General features: G+C 44.2%; 1 protein-coding gene across 19 annotated transcripts in view; it reads left to right on the top strand.

The window, feature by feature from the left end:
- LOC124113563 (collagen alpha-2(XI) chain-like) overlaps positions 1-21383 on the top strand; it is a 43272-nt gene extending 21889 nt beyond the window's left edge. For 6 of the 19 annotated variants that reach the window (XM_046473983.2, XM_048395335.1, XM_048395337.1 and 3 more), the window contains 18 exons: positions 168-371; positions 918-1037; positions 1464-1613; positions 3080-3277; positions 4010-4216; positions 4758-4883; positions 5317-5466; positions 6635-6832; positions 7819-8025; positions 9288-9413; positions 11665-11814; positions 12503-12700; positions 13713-13811; positions 15264-15359; positions 16463-16681; positions 17278-17415; positions 19832-19927; positions 20287-21383. In XM_046473983.2, the coding sequence (XP_046329939.2) occupies positions 168-371; positions 918-1037; positions 1464-1613; positions 3080-3277; positions 4010-4216; positions 4758-4883; positions 5317-5466; positions 6635-6832; positions 7819-8025; positions 9288-9413; positions 11665-11814; positions 12503-12700; positions 13713-13811; positions 15264-15359; positions 16463-16681; positions 17278-17415; positions 19832-19927; positions 20287-20426 (2822 nt within the window). In that variant the 3' untranslated portion in view covers positions 20427-21383. The remainder of the gene's footprint in view (positions 1-167; positions 372-917; positions 1038-1463; positions 1614-3079; positions 3278-4009; positions 4217-4757; positions 4884-5316; positions 5467-6634; positions 6833-7818; positions 8026-9287; positions 9414-11664; positions 11815-12502; positions 12701-13712; positions 13812-15263; positions 15360-16462; positions 16682-17277; positions 17416-19831; positions 19928-20286) is intronic. The other 13 variants (XM_048395333.1, XM_048395328.1, XM_048395325.1 and 10 more) reach the window with 13 other exon arrangements.
- The last annotated feature ends 966 nt before the right edge of the window (positions 21384-22349 follow it).

The raw sequence follows: 22349 nt of genomic DNA, 5'->3' as shown, positions 1-22349 counted from the left end.
CTCCATTGTAGTTTATGACGTTCTACATTTTGTTCCATTCAAAAAGTTGTCAGAATCTCCACTGAAATATCAGACTGAGATGTGTTTCCCTTGTCTCCAATATGTTCCTGGAGCTTACATGAATACTAGTTAACAGGCAAAGAAAACGTTGTACATATTCATGGCAGCACCACGTGGCGGAGTGGGCGGGGCTCCAGCAGGTAATGATGCTGCCAGATCACAGAGGGAACTGCAAGGGTCAAGGCCAGCAACGCTCACGGCGGCCGGTGGTGATGCAGACAGCATCGGAATGAATGACCCACACGGACAACCACTACGTCGCCCTGCCGTTGACGAGGACTCGCTGGCAGAGGAAGGAGGGAGGCGAACAAGTAGGAAAACATTACTCTATTTCACTGAATTTATTACTGCTATGACTCTATTTTCTTAGAAGGCTTTGTTTATACCAAGATGTCACTGTCTCAGTTTCTGGTACATTCATGTAGATTAGGCTTTATTCGCCTGCAACAAATGCCTCATCACGTCCCGGTCAGTCTCCATGATCAGACACTGTGTCATATCTACATGTCGATAAATATCATGTTATAGCGAGGGCATGTGTGGTGCTGACACATTTCAGAGTTCCTTACCCTTGAAACAGCTGGATTCGAACCCCAGACTGCCCCTTATACCTCACCATACACATTGTACTACGTACGTCCAGTTGAGATTGTATACGCTATCAACATACTGCACACCACAGCGTACGTACACTACACGTTGTGATGACAAGCAACTGAGAATGGGGTCGTAAGTTTATGTTAAGGTATGGGAGTTACGATCACCTTAGCGCGGATATCGCTTTGTACAACGGCACCCAGATCAGTTTGATATTGCATCTCAGATAGTGTTTAAATCCTGATCTGGTTGCATTTTAGAAGGGTCACCAGGATCTCTGAATGTACGGAGAGCCGCTGGGGATGAGGATGTGATTGTTCCTGAAGACGCCAATGTGTCCCACGCACAGCTGAAGACAACAGGCTCTGGTAGACCTGACGGTGATGATAACATCAAATTTTCAAAAAACATATTTCCTAATAAAAGCATAAAAAACGAGAGCTAGGTTATGTAATTGTTTACTGAAAACAACACATTTGGAAATATACTGAGTGAGTGAGTGAGGGAGTGTGGTTTTACTCCGCTTTTAACAATATTCCAGCAATATCAGATCGGTGTAAACCAGAAATGGGCTTCACACATTGTACCCATGTTGGTGAATCGAACCAGGGTCTTTGGCGTGATGAGTGAACGCTTTAACCACCAGGCTACCCGACCGCCCGGAAATACGGAGAAACTGTAACCTCTACCGAAACCAGGGCCTGTGCAAAGATATTTCATGATGGTGAAACGTTATATACTAGTATTTGTTCAGTCAGTGGCTGATTATACGTTTATTTATTCGGCTTTGGTTTATCTTCGTACAGGGGATTCACCCACATCTCTCGATGTGAGGAGAGCCGCGGGAGATGAAGATGTGATAGTCCCTGAAGGTGCCAGTGTTTCCCACGCCCAGCTCAGGCCTTCCGGGGGGATCAGTGACAATGGCAGGGGTCGGCAGATTGACGTACTCTCAGGTATGAATCAAGGACATTTAAATTATCAGCTTGTGCCATTGTCATCATGGAGATAAGACAGTTGATGCTGGGTCAACTACAGCACACCACGGTTGTAACGAACCAAAAGGGACCACTAATTTTAGTTTGTTATAACCGTAGTTCGTCCTAGGCAGATATACACCCTATATACAGCAAATCGACGGAACCCAAAAAGATTTAGTTATTTCTCTCAGCTCGGTATAAGCGTGTTCGTTATAAACGTAGTTTACTGAAGATGTGATATCTGATGTGTGGAGATGGTCATGGGGAGTGTGAAAGAAATCCATGTATTAGATAAGTTAACAGAAAAATGGTTTGTTATTGGTTGTAACTGCAGGTGGCAACCAGTTTGTTGGTAGAGACACACAGTGCTGTCAAATTAAAGATCAAAATGAGAACAAAACTGGGATTCGCATCCTGGCACACATAAGAGACTGAATGATGGGCAGCGAATTTTAATGGAGACCCTATCCCTAACCCTAACCGTAACCTTAACCCTTAACCTAACCTAACCTAACCTAACCTAACCTAACCTAACCTAACCTAACCTAACCTAACCTTTACCCCTACCCCTACCCCTACCCCTACCCCTACCCCTACCCTTACCCTTACCCTGACCCCTACCCTTACCCTGACCTAACCTTAACCCTTACTCTTACCCTTACTCTTACCCTTAACCTTACCCTGACCCTTACCCTTACCGTGACCTAACCTTTACCCTTACTCATACCCCTACCCCTACCCCTACCCCTACCCTTACCCTTACCCTGACCTAACCTTAACCCTGACTCTTACTCTCTTACTCTTACTCTTACCCTTAACCCTACCCCTACCCCTACCCTTACCCTTACCCTTACCCTGATCTGAACTAACCTTAACCCTCACTCTTACCCTTACCCCTACCCCTACCCCTACCCTTACCCTTACCCTTACCCTGACCCTGAACTAACCTTAACCCTTACTCTTACCCTTACCCTTACCCATACCCATACCCTTACCCTTACCCTGACCTGAACTAACCTTAACCCTTACTCTTACCCTTACCCCTACCCCTACCCTTACCCTTACCCTTACCCTGAACTAACCTTAACCCTTACTCTTACCCTTACCCTTACCCATATCCATACCCTTACCCTTACCCTTACCCTGACCTGAACTAACCTTAACCCTTACTCTTACCCTTACCCCTACCCCTACCCTTACCCATACCCATACCCATACCCTTACCCTTACCCTTACCCTTACCCTTGCCCTGAACTAACCTTAACCCTTACTCTTACCCCTACCCCTACCCTTACCCTTACTCTTACCCTTACCCTTACCCTGAACTAACCTTAACCCTTACTCTTACCCTTACTCTTACCCTTACCCTTACCCTAGACCTAACCTACTGGGCAAATGGTTCCTCCTAGTTACGTAAGTAGTGTCATGTGTAAATCTTTCAGGCCAAGGCAACCAGCCTGACGGTAGAGACACACCGTCTTCCCAACGTGAGATGGAGGATCCTGGATTCAGCACACGCGTCATGTCCACTGCACGACCTTCTGACAGAGACGGGATGACAGATGGACAACGTGGAGCTGCAGTCCGGAGACCAGGAGACAGGGGGTCTCCACCACAGGACACAGACCCATCTGGTAAAGGTAGGCCCAGGAGGGTTCATGTGTGTTCTGTCAAGGCGTTATGCAGGTGGTTGGTGCTACCTGTTGGGTTATCAGTAATCCAGTCATTTTTCGAACATCGAAAGTTTGCCTTTTACGTCCAATATATTTTGTGTCGGTACATGTTCTTTTGCATTGATTTTCTATATCCACCTGTAATGTATAAATAGTGAATATGGTTTTAGGCAAATTTTAAGACTATACCTTATCTTATACTCACTTCTGAAACGACTCCCAAAGTACAAAATGTAACAAAACGAGCAGGTAATAATTTTACCTTTTCGTTTTTTGGACATTTCATAGTTAAGGGTGTGTGTCAGTCTTGGAAATAATTTCAACGGAAATAGAGCCTGATATTATTATCTAAGTTGTCCTTAAGAAGATGACTGGTTCCTCAAATAGATGGACACAATTTACTGCCACATTAACCTGCAACACTGCTGTATAACTGAGGTAACTGGCTTCAAAACTGAACCCACTTATTCAATAAAGGTGTTTGTATCTCCATTGTAATTTATGACGTTCTACATTTTGTTCCATTCAAAAAGTTGTCAGAATCTCCACTGAAATATCAGACTTAGATGTTTTTGCCCTTGTCGCCAACATGTTCCTGGAGCTAAAAAGAATACCATCATTAATACCATCATGAATACATCGTGAATACCATCATGAATACTAGTGTACAGGCAAAGAAAACTTTGTACATATTCATGGCAGCACCACGTGGCGGAGTGGGCGGGGCTCCAGCAGGGAATGATGCTGCCAGATCACAGAGGGAACTGCAAGGGTCAAGGCCAGCAACGCTCACGACAGCGGGTGGAGATGCAGACAGCATCGGAATGAATGACCCACACGGACAACCACTACATCGCCCTGCCGTTGACGAGGACTCGCTTGCAGAGGAAGGTGGAGGGCGAACAAGTAAGAAAACATTACTCTATTTCACTGAATTTATTACTGCTATGACTCTATTTTCTTAAATGTCGGCTTCGTTTATACCAAGATTTCACTGTCTCAAATACTGGTAAATTCATGTCCATTAGGCTTTATTCGCCTGCTATAAATGCCTCGTCAGGTCCCGGTCTTCATCGGACACTGTGTCTTATCTACATGCCGATTAATATCATGTTATAGCGAGGGCTTGTGTGGTGCTGACACATTTCAGAGTTCCTTACCCTTGAAACAGCTGGATTCATACCCCAGACTGCCCCTTATACCTCACCATACACATTGTACTACGTACGTCCAGTTGAGATTGTATACGCTATCATCATACTGCACACCACAACGTACGTACACTATACGTTGTAATGACAAGCAACTGACAACGGGGTCGTAAGTCTATGTTAAGGTATGGGAGTTACGGTCACCTTAGCGCGGAGATCGCTTTGTACAACGGCACCCAGATCAGTTTGATATTGCATCTCAGATAGTGTTTAAATCCTGTTCTGATTGTTTTTAGAAGGGTCACCAGGATCTCTGAATGTACGGAGAGCCGCTGGGGATGAGGATGTGATTGTTCCTGAAGACGCCAATGTGTCCCACGCACAGCTGAAGACAACAGGCGCTGGTAGACCTGACGTTGATGGTAACATCAATTTTCCAAAAAAATAGTTCATAATAAAATCATTAAAGGCAATAGATAGGTTATGTAATTGTTTTACCCCGCTTTTAGCAATATTCCAGCAATATCACGGTGGAGTAAACCAGAAATGGGCTTCACACGTTGTACCCATGTCGGGAATCAAACCCGGGTCTTCGGCGTGATGAATGAACGCCTGAACCACTAGGCTACCAAACCACCCCGAATTACAGTGAAACCTTAACCGAAAACGAAACCAGGGCTGTGCAAAGATAATTCAAGAAGGTCATAAGTTATATGCTAGTATTTGTTCCGTTAGTGGCTGATCACCTAAGCGTCCACCTCATGCAATACCTTACGTGTCCATTGAACCACGAAGAATTCCAGTCATTGGCTAACTGTACGTTTATTTATTCGGCTTGGGTTAATCTTCGTACAGGGGATTCACCCACATCTCTCGATGTGAGGAGAGCCGCGGGAGATGAAGATGTGATAGTTCCTGAAGGTGCAAGTATTTCCCACGCCCAGCTCAGGCCTTCCGGGGGGATCGAAGACAATGGCAGGGGTCGGCAGATTGACGTACTCTCAGGTATGAATCAAGGACATTTAAATTATCAGCTTGTGCCATTGTCATCATGGACATAAGACAGTTGATTCTGGGTCAATAAACAGTAAACTACGGTTGTAACAAACTAAAAGCGACCACTAATTTTAGTTTGTTATAACCGTAGTTCGTCATAAAGTACTCACGGAAATGAAAAAAAACCTGTATCTCAGATCCTGATCTCAGGTTTTAAATAAATGCATTTAATATACAAAATATATAAATATTCAAACAACTCAATTAGTACTAATTTGGCCTTGGCACAAATACAGCATATCAAAGGTAGGTTTTTATGTCTTTTTACACGTAAAAGTGTGTGAAAATATGAACAAAACAGACTATTGTGAAACTGAGCATAACCAGGTGTTAGCAGATCAAGGTTTTTTTTATGACCTATGACACCTTGACGACAGGTGAAAACAGGTGCTTGAAACCCACGTGCATGTGATTTGTCAGTGGTTAGTGATTTGTGAGTGGCTTTGTGGGATAGTAAATCATCGTCAAAATATCAGAACGTAAAAGTAACATATTCCCTTCACAAACAACAACTTACATGTCATTATTATTATGTACATAAACATAGCTGTATTTTTATTGTTGTTTTGATAACTTTTTTCCAGGCTAATTTGCTTAATGCCTATAGCCTGTTTCTGCCATGTCAATTTGGACCTAGTTTAATTTTTGAATGTTGAAAGAGCCTACAAATTACCTCCTGTAAAGTACATTTTGTATTGAGCACTGAGATAAAACTAGCAAATCCAGACTAGTACTTTCCCAGTTGTTTTGTTAATTCGTATTAACTTCTACGTAATGCTTTGTGTCGATTATTAAATCCAGCAAAACAGTTTTTTTTCATTTCCATGAGTACTTTAGGCACATATGCACCCTATAAACAGCAAATCGACGGAACCCAAAGAGTTAAGTTATATGCGTCAGTTCGGTATAGCGTGTTCGTTATAAACGTAGTTTACTGTAGATGTGATATCAAATGTGTGGAGATGGGCAGCGAATTATAGTGGAGACCCTAACCCTAACCCTAACCCTAGACCTAACCCTAACCCTAACCCTAACCCTAACCCTAGCCCTTACTCTAACCTACTGGGCAAATGGTGACTCCTTTTTACGTAAGTAGTGTCATGTGTAAATGTTTCAGGCCAAGGCAATCAGCCTGACGGTAGAGACACACCGTCCTCCCAACGTGAGATGGAGGATCCTGGATTCAGCACACGCATCATGTCCACTGCACGACCTTCTGACAGAGACGGGATGACAGATGGACAACGTGGAGCTGCAGTCCGGAGACCAGGAGACAGGGGTTCTCCACCACAGGACACAGACCCATCTGGTAAAGGTAGGCCCAGGAGGGTTTTTATGTTTCTCAGTACTACCAACACTTGGAGAGTAGAGGCGTGACTTTATCGTAAGTGTTACATACTACATGATCGGTGACGGAGGTCGTGAATTAAGTGTATACAAGCACAGACAACTATATATGTTACCAAGACACAGATTACGTTTTACAAAACTATTGCAGGAATGAATTATGGCCACATAGATAGTTCGTTTACTTTTTTCAATTACATAAAAACAAACAATTACTTTCTGTTACCCCTCAGTTTAGTTTAAATATACCGAGGTTTGTACTGACTACATGAAACATACACCATCAAGAGTATATGAAGTTTGTTTTGTCTGTTGATGTTTAACGCCGCACTCAGCAATATTCCAGCTATATGACGGCGGTCTGTAAATAATCGAGTCTGGACTAGACAATCTAGTGATTCATATCATGAGCATTGATCCACACAATTGGGATCGATGACATGCATCAACCAAGTCAGCGAGCCTGACCGCCCAATCCCATTAATCGCCTCTGACGATAAGCATATTCGCCATTTACGGCAGGCATGGGTTGCTGAAGACCTATTCTACCCCGGATCTTCACGGGTCGAGAATATGAATGAATCCCTGGTACGGAGACTGTGTATCATAAACGTCGTACTGAAAATCTACAAATCATTTACAAATTGTTGCACAGAATGAACAAAAAGTCAGTGAAGAATGAAACTGGCTATTGTTGACTAAAAGAGAAAAAAACACTTTTCATGTTCATGAGATATCTCTGCTAAAACCCAAGTTACGGTGAAGGGAATGGAGGACGCTGGTGACATACAGATATGCATTGTAATCGGCAATGTTTAAAGTTTTAAATTCTGCTTCTGTTCACAACAAAGTTAACATGTTATAGAGTTTGGCGCCACGTCACTGACGCATGCCTCAAAATATTTCTCATTATCATGAATATGGAGGAAAAGTATACTGTTCGTCTGTTCTCAGCAGCACCACGTGGCGGAGTGGGCGGGGCTCTAGCAGGGAAGGATGCTGCCAGATCACAGAGGGAATTGCAGGGGTCAAGGCCAGCAACGCTCACGGCGGCCGGTGGTGATGCAGACAGCATTGGAATGAATGACCCACACGGACGACCACTACGTCGCCCTGCCGTTGACGAGGACTCGCTGGCAGAAGAAGGAGGGAGGCGAACAAGTAAGAAGACGTCAATATTTTTATTTGAGTCACATGTTCATGAAAACTTAGTATATCACATCTAATGGTCGCAAAACAAAGAACCTTACTACATGCCAGATTGGTTGTCCGTGACAGTGTTTCATATTTGCATCATTAGTTTATGGGTGTACACATGGCCAAATTCACATCTGTAGCCGAACAATAGGCGCTGACAAATTATGGTACATATTACTTACTAATTGATAATATTCGTGTCTTGAGTATAACTTCGCTTTGAACAGTATTCCTAGTTATATCACGGCGTGTCAGCTTGATGTGGGAGTTTTCCAGTTATATCAGGGCCTGTCAGCTTGATGTGGGAGTTTTCCAGTTATATCATGGCCTGTCAGCTTGATGTAGGAGTTTTCCAGTTATATCATGGCCTGTCAGCTTGATGTGGGAGTTTTCGAGTTATATCATGGCCTGTCAGCTTGATGTGGGAGTTGTCCAGTTATATCAGGGCCTGTCAGCTTGATGTGGGAGTTTTCCAGTTATATCATGGCCTGTCAGCTTGATGTGGGAGTTTTCCAGTTATATCATGGCCTGTCAGCTTAATGTGGGAGTTTTCCCGTTATATCACGGCCTGTCAGCTTAATGTGGGAGTTTTCCATTTATATCACGGCCTGTCAGCTTGATGTGGGAGTTTTCCCGTTATATCATGGCCTGTCAGCTTAATGTGGGAGTTTTCCAGTTATATCACGGCCTGTCAGCTTGATGTGGGAGTTTTCCAGTTATATCATGGCCTGTCAGCTTGATGTGGGAGGAAAGCCCGTGATAAATATCTTAAAAGATAACCACTTTGGTGAAACCCAGGAGCATGGGTATGGTGCTGACGAACTAGAAACATAATCGGGGCGGACCGGGATTCGAACCTAAGGTCATAGATTTCTGTTTCAAGGTACGCAACTATGCATGGCGAATTGCGGCGCCTTAATTAAATGGGCCACCCGTGCCCCCACGTTACCTAACCAAACGGATGATCCATGGTGCGCGACGACGCAGAGCTTTACAAGGGCCTGATGGTAGGCCCCGATTGTGATCCTTGTCAGCACAATACCCATATCAGTGGGTTCAACTAAAAGGGATTTGTGAAACTGAATTCTAATTTCAGATGTTATGTATTTACATTCTCTGGTCACAACATGGCTGAATATTGCCGACGTTGCGTTTCGGCGAATGAACGAGGCAGGGTTACGTTTCATATCAAACATTTTACCTCACTCACTCACTCACTACTTCAGAAGGGTCACCAGGATCTCTGAATGTTCGGAGAGCTGCTGGGGATGAGGATGTGATTGTTCCTGAAGACGCCCATGTGTCCCACGCACAGCTGAAGACAACAGGCGCTGGTAGACCTGACGGTGATGGTAACATCAATATTCCAACACAATAACGACAACTAATTTTAAGTCTTCCATGACATTGAAGAAAGCCTGATTTTGATTTGTTGAAAAGAGTTTTACGTTTTGCCACAGAAACCTCTTTTAATATGTAAAGCCTGTTCATACCCAAATCTGTGCGTACGAATACATCAATAGTCTCCATATAGATCTATAAAAAATGGCTGCCGATCGATCACCCATAATAACTGTATACCTTATCGATATTTCTTCTATTAGTCGCGTGGTCTCTAATACATGCCCGGTCAACGGTTCTCGCGAAATTAATAGACGCCCGAGTGTCTCATAGAGGAAATACGGTAATTTGATATCGGATGTTTTTGACAATGATTCTGAGGGCCTCGGCGGCAACCCCGACTGCTGCGATGATGAGATTCCATACGTTTGGCTTTCAAATGATAACGTGTAAAAAAACTTAGGGACATATTCGGTGGCGAACAGATAATTTTCTTACTGAAACGGACGATACTGAAATCAATATATAACATTAAAAGATAGTGTTTTAAATAACTTTATTCATTACACCATGTTGTTTACAAACCTTTGTCTGGTCGATATCCTTTGCCACCTCCGTCAACCACCAACGTTAGGATTTGTCCTAGGATCAGGGCACTCTAGAGTGTGTCAGTCCTAGGATCAGGGCACTCTAGAGTGTGTCAGTCCTAGGATCAGGTCACTCTGGAGTGTGTCAGTCCTTGGATCAGGGCACTCTAGAGTGTGTCAGTCCTAGGATCAGGTCACTCTGGAGTGTGTCAGTCCTAGGATCAGGTCCTTCTGGAGTGTGTCAGTCCTAGGATCAGGTCACTCTGGACTGTGTGAGTCCTAGGATCAGGTCACTCTGTAGTGTATCAGTCCTAGGATCAGGTCACTCTGGACTGTGTGAGTCCTAGGATCAGGTCACTCTAGAGTGTGTCAGTCCTAGGATCAGGTCACTCTGGACTGTGTCAGTCCTAGGATCAGGTCACTCTGGAGTGTGTCAGTCCTATGATCAGGTCACTCTGGAGTGTGTCAGTCCTAGGATCAGGGCAATCTGGAGTGTGTCAGTCCTAGGATCAGGGCACTCTGGAGTGTGTCTGTCCTAGGATCAGGTCACTCTAGAGTGTGTCAGTCCTAGGATCAAGTCACTCTAGAGTGTGTCAGTCCTAGGATCAGGTCACTCTAGAGTGTGTCAGTCCTTGGATCAGGTCACTCTGGAGTGTGTCAGTCTTTGGATCAGGTCACTCTGGAGTGTGTCAGTCCTAGGATCAGGTCACTCTTGAGTGTGTCAGTCCTTGGATCAGGTCACTCTAGAGTGAAATTTAAGGCGAGTGATTTAATCCTGTCACACCGGCTCGTCTGCCACCTAAAACAGCTGTTCAGTCTTGTTCCAATTCCATTGGCAATCACTTTACACCATCAGGATAATTCCCAGTAAATCTACACTTTAATGCTGAACCACATCATAGATCGGGGATGTCATCTGGCTTCTTGTAACTTGTCAGAGGTACGGAGACTGTCAACAACATTGGCAGCCACTGACGAATAACAAATTGACGAATAACCGAGATGTACCTCAAGTTTATATTGAATTTGTTATGTTTACTACCGGTTATTGCTAACTAACCAATAATATTTACACATTGAAAGAAATAGTAAAAAGTTTTTCAATGAACCTTGTTGGAGAAATAAATTTGTTCAGTATTTTTTTTCACTATTTTTACAACCTGCCACCATTACAATGAGAGATGACATGGTAGTATTCGATTTCCAAATCAGGATTTGTCGCGCTGATTACCAAGAAATCATTTGATGAGTCCAAACAGTACACAACAGGTTGTGATTAAATGAAAACATATCTTTGCGGGGTAATTTGTCAACTTCGTTTTGAAAAACTGCGTTTTAGCCCTCATTCTGCACTATTCAAGACTATGGGTATTTTTATGTTGAACTTTAGTGATATTTGTTACATATACAACTACCTGTGACCCCTTTTCAGAATGTTCCTAGATAACAGACCTTTGTACCCTTTTCATTATGCCTTGCAAGACAGCACCATTTTCAAAGCCCTCTTTCCGTCATATATAGTTGAATGTAGATACACCTACAGTGTTTTGACATTTGATGTATCACCTAAGCGTCTACTTCATGCAATACCTTACGTGTCCATGGAACCACGAATAATTCCAGTCATTGGCTGACAGTACGTTTATTTATTCGGCTTTGGTTAATCTTACTACAGGGGATTCACCAACATCTCTCGATGTGAGGAGAGCCGCGGGAGATGAAGATGCGATAGTTCCTGAAGGTGCCAGTGTTTCTCACGCCCAGCTCAGGCCTTCCGGGGGTATCGAAGACAATGGCAGGGGTCGGCAGATTGACGTACTCTCAGGTGTGTAGTCAGGAAATATGAGTAGTGATTGGAAGGATGGATTTATGCCATTACGCTAACATGGGTAAATTGTTAATAACGCCAATGTGTCTTCATACAGCAAATATGCAGTTTTGAGACTGTGTGTTTAAGGTCACATAGTAAGGTGTTTCAGTCATATCAATGCGTGTCTGCTTCACGTGAGAGGAAGCTTGAAAGTTATGAAGGTCGTGGGTTTTCAGTTAAATCATCGCGTGTCAGAAACAATGGCGGGGGATGACATTTTGAAGTACTCTCAGGCAGGAGTCCTTGCTCGGACAAAATACAACCACCTCTAAAAATAACTGCCTTTGGTTAGCTTCTATTTCATTCTTAATACAGAAGAGAATAATGTTGCCCAACTTTGACGTGATTTTGCATATCATTGTATATTTGAGCACAATGTATTAAGAGTGCCTCTACGTCATAATATTTGTTCCCCGCAGATGATCATGAAACTCCTGATCCCATATTAAGGGTGAATATGTGATTTTAGTGTGTGTACGGTTCGACAGAACTTAAAGCGTGTTTCGATGATTTTGGGAGAACAGTTTGCTTCCCACTTTGATGTTACTGTGCCTGTGCATCTCAAGTTCCTGGTCGCAGCGGGTCTTGGGAAAACATGGTACACTATTCAAGACAGCATGAAGTATGTGGGAATATATTGCAGGCCAAGGCAACCAGCCTGACGGTAGAGACACACCGTCTTCCCAACGTGAGATGGAGGATCCTGGATTCAGCACACGCATCATGTCCACTGCACGACCTTCTGACAGAGATGGGATGACAGATGGACAACGTGGAGCTGCAGTCCGGAGACCAGGAGACGGGGGGTCTCCACCACAGGACACAGACCCATCTGGTAAAGGTAGGCCCAGGAGGGTTCATGTGTGTTCTGTCAAGGCGTTATGCAGGTGGTTGATGCTACCTGTTGGATTATCAGTAAATCCAGTCATTTTTCGAACATCACAAGTTTGCCTTTCACGTCCAATATATTTTGTGTCGGTACATATTCTTTGGCATATGTTCTGTCATGGCGTTATGCAGGAGGCTGGTGCTTCATGTAGGGCAGTGCATGCGTCCACGGTTCGCTACCACCTGGGGTCATCACTGTATTTCTAGTTTGTATCGGTAGATACTCGAGATTATTATCTGGCAGGACATTTCATATCTCTATGTAAGGTATAAATAGTGATTATGGATTTGGGGCTGCCTTTTTAACAATATGCCAGCAATATCACGGCGGGGAATACCTGAAATGGGGTTCTCATACTGTATACATAGGTTAAATCGAATCTTGATGTGACGAGCAAGTGCTTTAACCAGGAGGCTACCCTGATGTCCCTCATGTAGAATGTAATGAAAGTTAATCAAAATACAAATTCATTTGAGACACATATCTAGTATTATTATTATCGTTCCTGTGTAAAAAAATGCGTGTTACTTGACATTGAGTTAAATGTGACGCCATGCTAATAAATACACGACTAGTCTTAATTAGAAGGGTTTTGACGGGTCCCGTTACGCATACTCAGGAACTAGATGTGCACGCACACTCTTGACGACACGCTTAGTACTGTCAACAAAATAAGATTTAGTGTGAATATTGGTAACAGTAAACAATCGTAGTATCATGAACTTTCTGAGCCATGACCTGTTTGTCAGTCAGAACATGAAACAGAAGCAGATGTGTCTGGACTCGGCAATAGAATCGATGCCGCTGAACGTTTCTACTTACGAAAACCCAGGTGTGATTCGCCACGAGGGTAAACTATGGTGTCTCCCGACGTGGAATGTTGCTGTAATGTTGCTAAAGCGCCATAAATATATACCTATCTCAATTAAGAATATATCAACCGATTCTCTGATGATCTTTGCAGGAATCCGTGACACACCAGACAGGGAGCAGATCATAGCTGACAAGCAACAGACTGTGAAGTCCCAGAATCAAGGCCCGGGTGTCGGACTCATAGAGAAAGGTATGTCTTCTATCGCTGGAAGCCACGTGGTGACTAGTTGGTGTCTATTGCACACGTAAACAATTGGAGTCAATAAGACGTTAACGAGTCTAGCAATACCGAAAATATGACGTGATCGAGTCCAGCAACATTGTAAACATGACGTTAACGAGTCTGGCAACACTGTAAATATGACGTTAACGAGTCTAGAAACCCTGTAAATACGACAGTTACGAGTTTAGCAACATTGTAAATATGACGTTAACGAGTCTAGCAACGCTGTAACTAAGACGATTACGAGCCTAGCAACGCTGTAAACAAGACAGTAACAAGTTTAGCAACATTGTAAGTATGATGTCAGCGAGTCCAGCAACACTGTTATTATGACGTTAACGAGTCAAGCAACATTGTGAATAAACCAGCAAAGAGTCTAGCAAAACTGTAATTATGACGTTAACGAGTCTAGCAACACTGTAAATAATACGGTACCGAGTCTAGCAACGCTGTAAATACGACAGTAATACATTCTTGCGGAATTAAACCAGAAAGGCGCATGAATCTAGCTCATTGAAGCAAAAAAATTGGTCCTTCGGTTTGGACCTGATACATATGCCTTCCTGCATTAAAACTAAATCATATCTAAAAGTGCTTATTACTGTAACTTAATTGCGAACAAAGTTTATTTTTCTTACAAGCGGATTTTTTTTAAAGTTCCTAACCAGCACTGGAAATATACATGTTTTAAAAGTTCTTAAATACCATTCTTTCCAGAGCATAACCCAAAGATCGTTAACTATTTCTAGACCAAAGTGTGCACATACATCAGTCTAGCCATGAACTAATGCCTTTGCGATTTTTATATTGTTTGAGAAATTTCGATTTATTCCGTTTTCCGTGACAACAAATTGGGTAAATTGGGTTTGTTTCTGGAATAGTTAAGGCTGGTTCAACACGTTTTGTCTTGGAGTCCTGAATAGCCCTGATGCGGGTTGTTTGCGCACCACCCCAAGTTCCGCACCAAATTTCACCTTGAAAATATCTGTGGTAATATTCAGCATAATGTTGCAAAAGACATTACTAAATATAGGAAAATATGGTCAGTTATAATTACTGGATGGATGTACATTTAAAAGACATAAAAATCTTACACAATATCATCCAATAACAGCGTGCAGAAATCTCTCGATCTGCACTGAAGGCTGGTTCTGATTGAGTGTAGGAGAACCTGTAGACAAATCAGAAAACATCTGTTCTAGGCACTGTGATTTATGTATTGTATATATATGTGTAGCTTCTCGGGATAAAAACATCGAAATTGGATTAAACTTGACTACTTGTTCCTATCCAGCATGTCTATATGGCACCTGAATACGTAGTTTGGATGCACCGAAAGAGTCTGAACTGGTTCTGATTTAGTGCGGTAGATGCTACAGACTTATCTGACATGCACGTTCTTCTTCTGTGTTCATTCAGGTCCACTGACTGCCGGGGAACGGAGACATGCAGAAGCGCTGAAGAGCAATGCCTTCATAGACCGAGTACACATTGAACTTCCTCCTGTCAGACTGCGTATGTACACTGCCCTTCCTTGTGTGTGCCTCAGAGTTTGTTTTAACGCCGCTATCAACCATATTCCAGTCATATCATGGCGTATCCGCTTGAAGATGTTGGGGATGGGGTTGACAGATGAAAGATTATAAAAACTATGAGATACCATCCTTGAACGTCCAAGGGACGCTACTCTGTACACCTGTTGCAACCTCTGGGCCTAATGTGACACTGGGAACTATTTCATTTCATTAAGGATACTTCAACACAATTACCCCGTGCTAATTAAACATAGAATTGGTTGGTTGATTTGATGCTTAACGCCGCACTCAGCGATATTCCAGCTTTATCACGTCGGTATGTAAATAATCGAGTCTGGACCAGACAATCCAGTGATTCATATCATGAGCATGGATCCACACATTTGGGATTGATGACATGCATCAACCAAGTCAGCAAACGTAACCAACCCATCCCATTAGTCGCCTCTTACGATAAGCATAGTCGCCTTTTACGACAAACATAGTGGCCTTTTACGACAAACATAGTGGCCTTTTATGACAAGCATAGTCGCCTCTTTCGATAAGCAAAGTGGCCTCTTACGACAAGCATAGTGGCCTTTTACGACAAGCATAGTGGCCTTTTACGACAAACATAGTGGCCTTTTACGACAAACATAGTGGCCTTTTACGACAAGCATAGTCGCCTCTTTCGATAAGCATAGTGGCCTCTTACGACAAGCATAGTGGCCTTTTACGACAAGCATAGTGGCCTTTTTTACGACAAGCATAGTCTCCTTTTACGACAAGCATAGTCTCCTTTTACGACAAGCATAGTCTCCTTTTACGACAAGCATGACGAGGTGACGTGATGTTGGAATGTGGAGCTTGTCGAACCAGATGCTTGTCTCAACCCCAGGATGCCGGAACCTGACCCTAATTGAGGAAACGTCGCCGACATGATGTTCAATGTTAAAGCACTAATTCCCGTTCTGCCATGACTCTGTCATCACAAAATGTCCATATCCTCTTGGAAATAAACACTTGGACCCACAAAGGTCGTGAAGTAGTGAAGTATATTGTCCTTTACATATTTTCCTAAACCTCCACGTTTTGGTATTCTAGGGATCATCATATATGTTCGGCCCGGGTGCCTGAGCATACCATACAACGCAGCTGCGGAACCTGGGCAGACACCTGAACAGACACATGGGCGGACACCTGCACAGACACCTGCACAGACACCTGCAGAGACACAACAGAAGAAGCAGAGTGTGACATTCGGAGACACGCCCGCACATTCCACCACACAGCTTGGAGAAAAGTCCACGAGTTTTGATGAAGGTAAGTCATGCTATGGTAGACACAGACAGGTGAAGTTGATGCCTGAGGTACATGGTGGTCTGTGTTATGCCCTATACAAATATGAGATATGCTTCCCACCCCAGGCTGCCACGCCATGGGTAAGTGAGACAGGTGAAGTTGATGCCTGAGGTACATGTTGGTCTGTGTTATGCCCTATACAAATATGAGACATGCTTCCCACCCCAGGCTGCCACGCCATGGGTAAGTGAGACAGGTGAAGTTGATGCCTGAGGTACATGGTGGTCTGTGTTATGCCCTATACAAATATGAGACATGCTTCCCACGCCAGGCTGCCACGCCATGGGTAAGTGAGACAGGTGAAGTTGATGCCTGAGGTACATGGTGGTCTGTGTTATGCCCTATACAAGTATGAGACATGCTTCCCACGCCAGGCTGCCAGGCCATGGGTAATTGGGATATACATTAATTGAAGGTTACAAAACCCTTTACATATTCATGAGAAATATCGGCGAAAAGCAGAACATGTGTTTATGAATCACTCAGGTCAACGTTTCTTGCCCCACCGATGGCACATGTTATAGCGACTTGGTCAATGTGTACATATCTATTTTCAGGAGAGACGGCGAGAAAGAGGAAGACGTTTGCACGTGTCTCGAGGAAGGGGTCCAGGCGTCTCAGTCGACTTCGTTCGTTCAAGAGGTCGTCGTCCTTAGAGGACGTGGAGTGCTTGGAGCCCGTCATGCCGGACCTAGGTATACTATGGGCAGAATCTGGGTATACTCAGGTTATAACTGAGTATCATGATCTAGGTACACTCAGGGCAGTAGCAGAGTCTAGATATACTCAGGGCAGTAGCAGGGTCTAGGCATACGCTGGGCAGTAGCTGCGTCTAGGTATACTCAGGGAATTAGAAGGGACTGTGTACACTCATGTCATAACTGAGTAGCATGACCTAGGTATACTCAGGGCAGTAGTAGAGTCTGGGTATACTTAGGTCATACTTGAGTAGCGTGATCTAGGTATACTCAAGGCAGTAGCATCATTTAGGAATACTCAGGGCAACAGCAGGGTCTAGGTATACTCAGGGTAGTAGCAGGGTCTAGGTATACTCAGGGCAGTAGCAGGATCTAGGTATACTCAGGGTAGTAGCAGGATCTAGGTATACGCAGGGCAGTAGTTGCGTCTAGGTATACTCAGGGAAACAGCAGGGTCTAGGTATACTCAGGGCAGTAGCAGGGTCTAGATTTACTCAGGGACATAGCAGATTTTAGGTATACTCAGGGAAGTAGAAGGGTCTATGTCTACTCAGGGCAGTAGCAGGGTCTATGTCTACTCAGGGCAGTAGCAGGATCTAGGTATACTCAGGGCAGTAGCAGGGTCTAGGTATACTCAGGGCAACAGCAGGATCTAGGTATACGCAGGGTAGTAGCAGGATCTAGGTATACGCAGGGCAGTAGTTTCGTCTAGGTATACTCAGGGCAACAGCAGGGTCTAGGTATACTCAGGGCAGTAGCAGGGTCTAGATTTACTCAGGGACAAAGCAGGTTCTAGGTATACTCAGGGAAGTAGAAGGGTCTATGTCTACTCAGGGCAGTAGCATGGTCTATGTCTACTCAGGGCAGTAGCAGGATCTAGGTATACTCAGGGCAGTAGCAGGGTCTAGGTATACTCAGGGCAACAGCAGGATCTAGGTATACGCAGGGTAGTAGCAGGATCTAGGTATACGCAGGGCAGTAGTTGCGTCTAGGTATACTCAGGGCAACAGCAGGGTCTAGGTATACTCAGGGCAGTATCAGGGTCTAGGTATACTCAGGGCAGTAGCAGGGTCTATGTCTACTCAGGGCAGTATCAGGGTCTAGGTCTACTCAGGGCAGTAACAGGGTCTAGGTCTACTCAGGGCAGTATCAGGGTCTAGGTATATTCAGGGCAGTAGCAGGGTCTATGTCTACTCAGGGCAGTATCAGGGTCTAGGTATACTCAGGGCAGTAGCAGGATCTATGTCTACTCAGGGCAGAATCAGGGTCTATGTCTACTCAGGGCAGTATCAGGGTCTAGGTATACTCAGGGTAGTATCAGGGTCTAGGTATACTCAGGGCAGTATCAGGGTCTAGGTATACTCAGGGCAGTAGCATGGTCTATGTCTACCCAGGGCAGTAGCAGGGTCTATGTCTACTCGGGGAAGTAGCAGGGTCTATGTCTACTCGGGGCAGTAGCAGGGTCTAGGTATGCTCAGGGCAGTAGCAGGGTCTAGGTATAATCAGGGCAGTAGCAGGGTCTAGGTATACTCAGGGCAGTAGCATGGTCTAGGTATATCAGGGCAGTAGCATGGTCTAGGTATACTTAGGGCAGTAGCAGGGTCTAGGTATACTAAGGGCAGTAGCAGGATCTATATCTACTCAGGGCAGTAGCAGGATCTAGGTATACTCAGGGCAGTAGCAGGGTCTAGGTATAATCAGTGCAGTAGTAGGGTCTAGGTATACGCGGGGTAGTAGCTGCGTCTAGGTATACTCATGTCAACTGCAGGGTCTAGGTATACACAGGGAAGTAGAAGGGTATATGTATACTCAGGGCAGTAGCATGGTCTAGGTATACACAGGGCAGTAGCAGGTCTAGGTATACTCAGGGCAGTAGCAGGGTCTAGGTATACTCAGGGCAGTATCAGGGTCTAGGTATACTCAGGGCAGTAGCAGGGTCTTGGTATACTTAGGGCAGTAGCAGGGTCTAGGTATACTCAGGGCAGTATCAGGGTCTAGGTATACTCAGGGCAGTAGCAGGGTCTAGGTATACTCAGGGCAGTAGCAGGGTCTAGGTATAATCAGTGGCGAAGAGGCCTGACTTCATGATACTGTTGGTATTTGATATATAATTATATAAATGGGAAATTAGAAGCCGATTATATTTTCGGCGGCGCAAACAAAGCTTTGTTTAAAAAATGTTTTCTTTTTCTTTTTGCTGCTGGTGTAATGCATTGGTATTTCGTAATTTTAAGTTTTCACTTCATAGGAAATAGCAGTATTTTACCTTCTGTAGTTTTTCCCGAGCTTTGTGCAATCACGTGACCGTTCATGTAATTGTAGACAATATTTATGTCTGTTTGTCCCGCGTGTGTCGTACGTTGATTAGCTGTAGTTTATGAAAACGTGGTTACATCAGCACTTCCGGTTCCAGCTCCCGTTGGACCCGCAGACAAACGGAACACAATGATGAAAAAGACACGAAGCTTAGATAATCTTGACGACGACCAACCGTTCTGGTTTGACCGCCGTATGTATCTCTCTGCCACTGACAAATACCAACTTTTACAACTTTCGTCTTGGATAGCTCTTGGTCTTGTATTTCACCGTAGCCTTGTACTCTCAGCGTGGACAGAAGTTGTGTTTATGTTTTTACTCAGCTTTTAATGTTTTAATGTTTAAATGATTTAATGCTAATCAACCATAAAATCAAAGTCTACTGATGTCATTAATGATTGCGCTGTTTTAACCGTCTCCTGATGTTGAGTTTTGTTGACATTATGACAACGACATACTAATGAACCTCAAATGCTCAAAATTCTGAGATACAGATCATATATATTATGTATAGTTTGATATTATTGCTTTGATCCTTTGCATTTTTTACAGATCAAAGCATAGACCTGAATTCAATCGAAGCCAGGCGTCTGTACACACGAGAGCTGGAGATAATACCCGGCGACTCCGTGAAACAGCTGGTGAAGGGCTTCGAAGACTACAGTCGGCGCGTCAGTAAGGATTGGACGTAGACGCTGCGGACCGCTGCATGATGATACTGTCCACATTTGTAAACTGATACTTTGACAAAATTTAGATTTTGATTTTAACGCAAATGGTTTATTACGTGTGGACTCGATGAAGTGCCATCGATGACAGTGTCCCAAATATCAACGAAACACGATGGCTATGTGGTCTTTTAAATATGCTTGTTATTGTTATTTGCACTCAACACTTGAACGTACGAACTATCTATTTCTATTTATCAATGGCGTAAGCGTCTGGTAACGCCCGCAATGCGTCAGCCAGTTCATGACAGGGGAATCCGAATGTAAACGTGACATGTTGTACCCCGGGGAATCGACTCGAACATGAGTGACGTGACAACGCTCACCCACTCACGTAGGTTCCCCACTGTCCTTAATGGGCGTGGCGTCCTAAGTGCGGGGGATATCCATTGCTTTCCCTTAACTCCATTGATGCTGTGTATATAATCAGGTGAAGGCGCAACTTCAAGTTTAACTTTTTGTCTGTAAACATAGTGATAAGAACTGTCTGTGATAAGATATATGTCCATTCTTCTGCTGTTATTGTTTATGTTAAAACCTGGTTGGTGCGTTGTGTTCATTGCCTGGGTCAGACATTCGACAATAGAGAGAAAACACCCATGTGATCCATTATAACATGTTGAACAAATGCAGAGAAACAATATAGATATACTTCCATATGCGAATAGCGCATTGTGATATTGTCTAATCCGCGATACGGATTCAACGACTGATAAACTGCGATGGCTAAATATGTCAAGGCTGGTCCAGGTAGTGTAACCTATAGTTTTTGTGAAGGATATTATCTCGTTACAACGTTGAAACCATGCAAAAGGAGTGAGACACCTCCCCAATAGAGAACCACCGGGTGTCTGTGTCTAGGGCTCCCGAGAACCTCTGTATCCCATATTAAATTAGCAAATAAATGTCGTTTGCCAAGGACACTCATTGTAAATTTCTATCAAGTGATACCTCAGTGCCCTGAGGCATTGATGTCTTAGAAATATATATTCGAGCTTCTATGCAAACATGGACACACATGTGGTTGGGTTGGACGTAAACTCACTCCAAGGTCAAGGGACACACATGTGGTCGGGTTGACACGTAAACTCACTCCAAGGTCAAGGGACACACATGTGGTTGGGTTGGACGTAAACTCACTCCAAGGTCAAGGGACACCCATGTGGTTGGGTTGGACGTAAACTCACTCCAAGGTCAAGGGACACACATGTGGTTGGGTTGGACGTAAACTCACTCCAAGGTCAAGGGACACACATGTGGTTGGGTTGGACGTAAACTCACTCCAAGGTCAAGGGACACACATGTGGTTGGGTTGCACGTAAACTCTCTCCAAGGTCAATGGACAAACATGTGGTTGGGTTGGACGTCAACTCACCCCAAGGTCAAGGGACACACATGTGGTTGGGTTGGACGTAAACTCACTCCAAGGTCAAGGGACACACATGTGGTTGGGTTGGACGTAAACTCACCCCAAGGTCAAGGGACACACATGTGGTTGGGTTGGACGTAGACTCACTCCAAGGTCAAGGGACACACATGTGGTTGGGTTGGACGTCAACTCACTTCAAGGTCAAGGGACACACATGTGGTTGGGTTGGACGTAAACTCACTCCAAGGTCAAGGGACACACATGTGGTTGGGTTGGACGTCAACTCACTCCAAGGTCAAGGGACACACATGTGGTTGGGTTGGACGTAAACTCACTCCAAGGTCAAGGGACACACATGTGGTTGGGTTGGACGTAAACTCACTCCAAGGTCAAGGGGCACACATGTGGTTGGGTTGGACGTAGACTCACTCCAAGGTCAAGGGACACACATGTGGTTGGGTTGGACGTCAACTCACTCCAAGGTCAAGGGACACACATGTGGAAGGGTTGGACGTAAA

This window comes from Haliotis rufescens, unplaced genomic scaffold (assembly GCF_023055435.1).
Source record: "Haliotis rufescens isolate VD_foot unplaced genomic scaffold, xgHalRufe1.0.p SCAF_14, whole genome shotgun sequence".
NCBI classification, from domain to species: Eukaryota; Metazoa; Mollusca; class Gastropoda; order Lepetellida; family Haliotidae; genus Haliotis; species Haliotis rufescens.
Note: the sequence above shows the minus strand (reverse complement) of the source record. Positions and strands in the feature narration are given on the sequence as shown.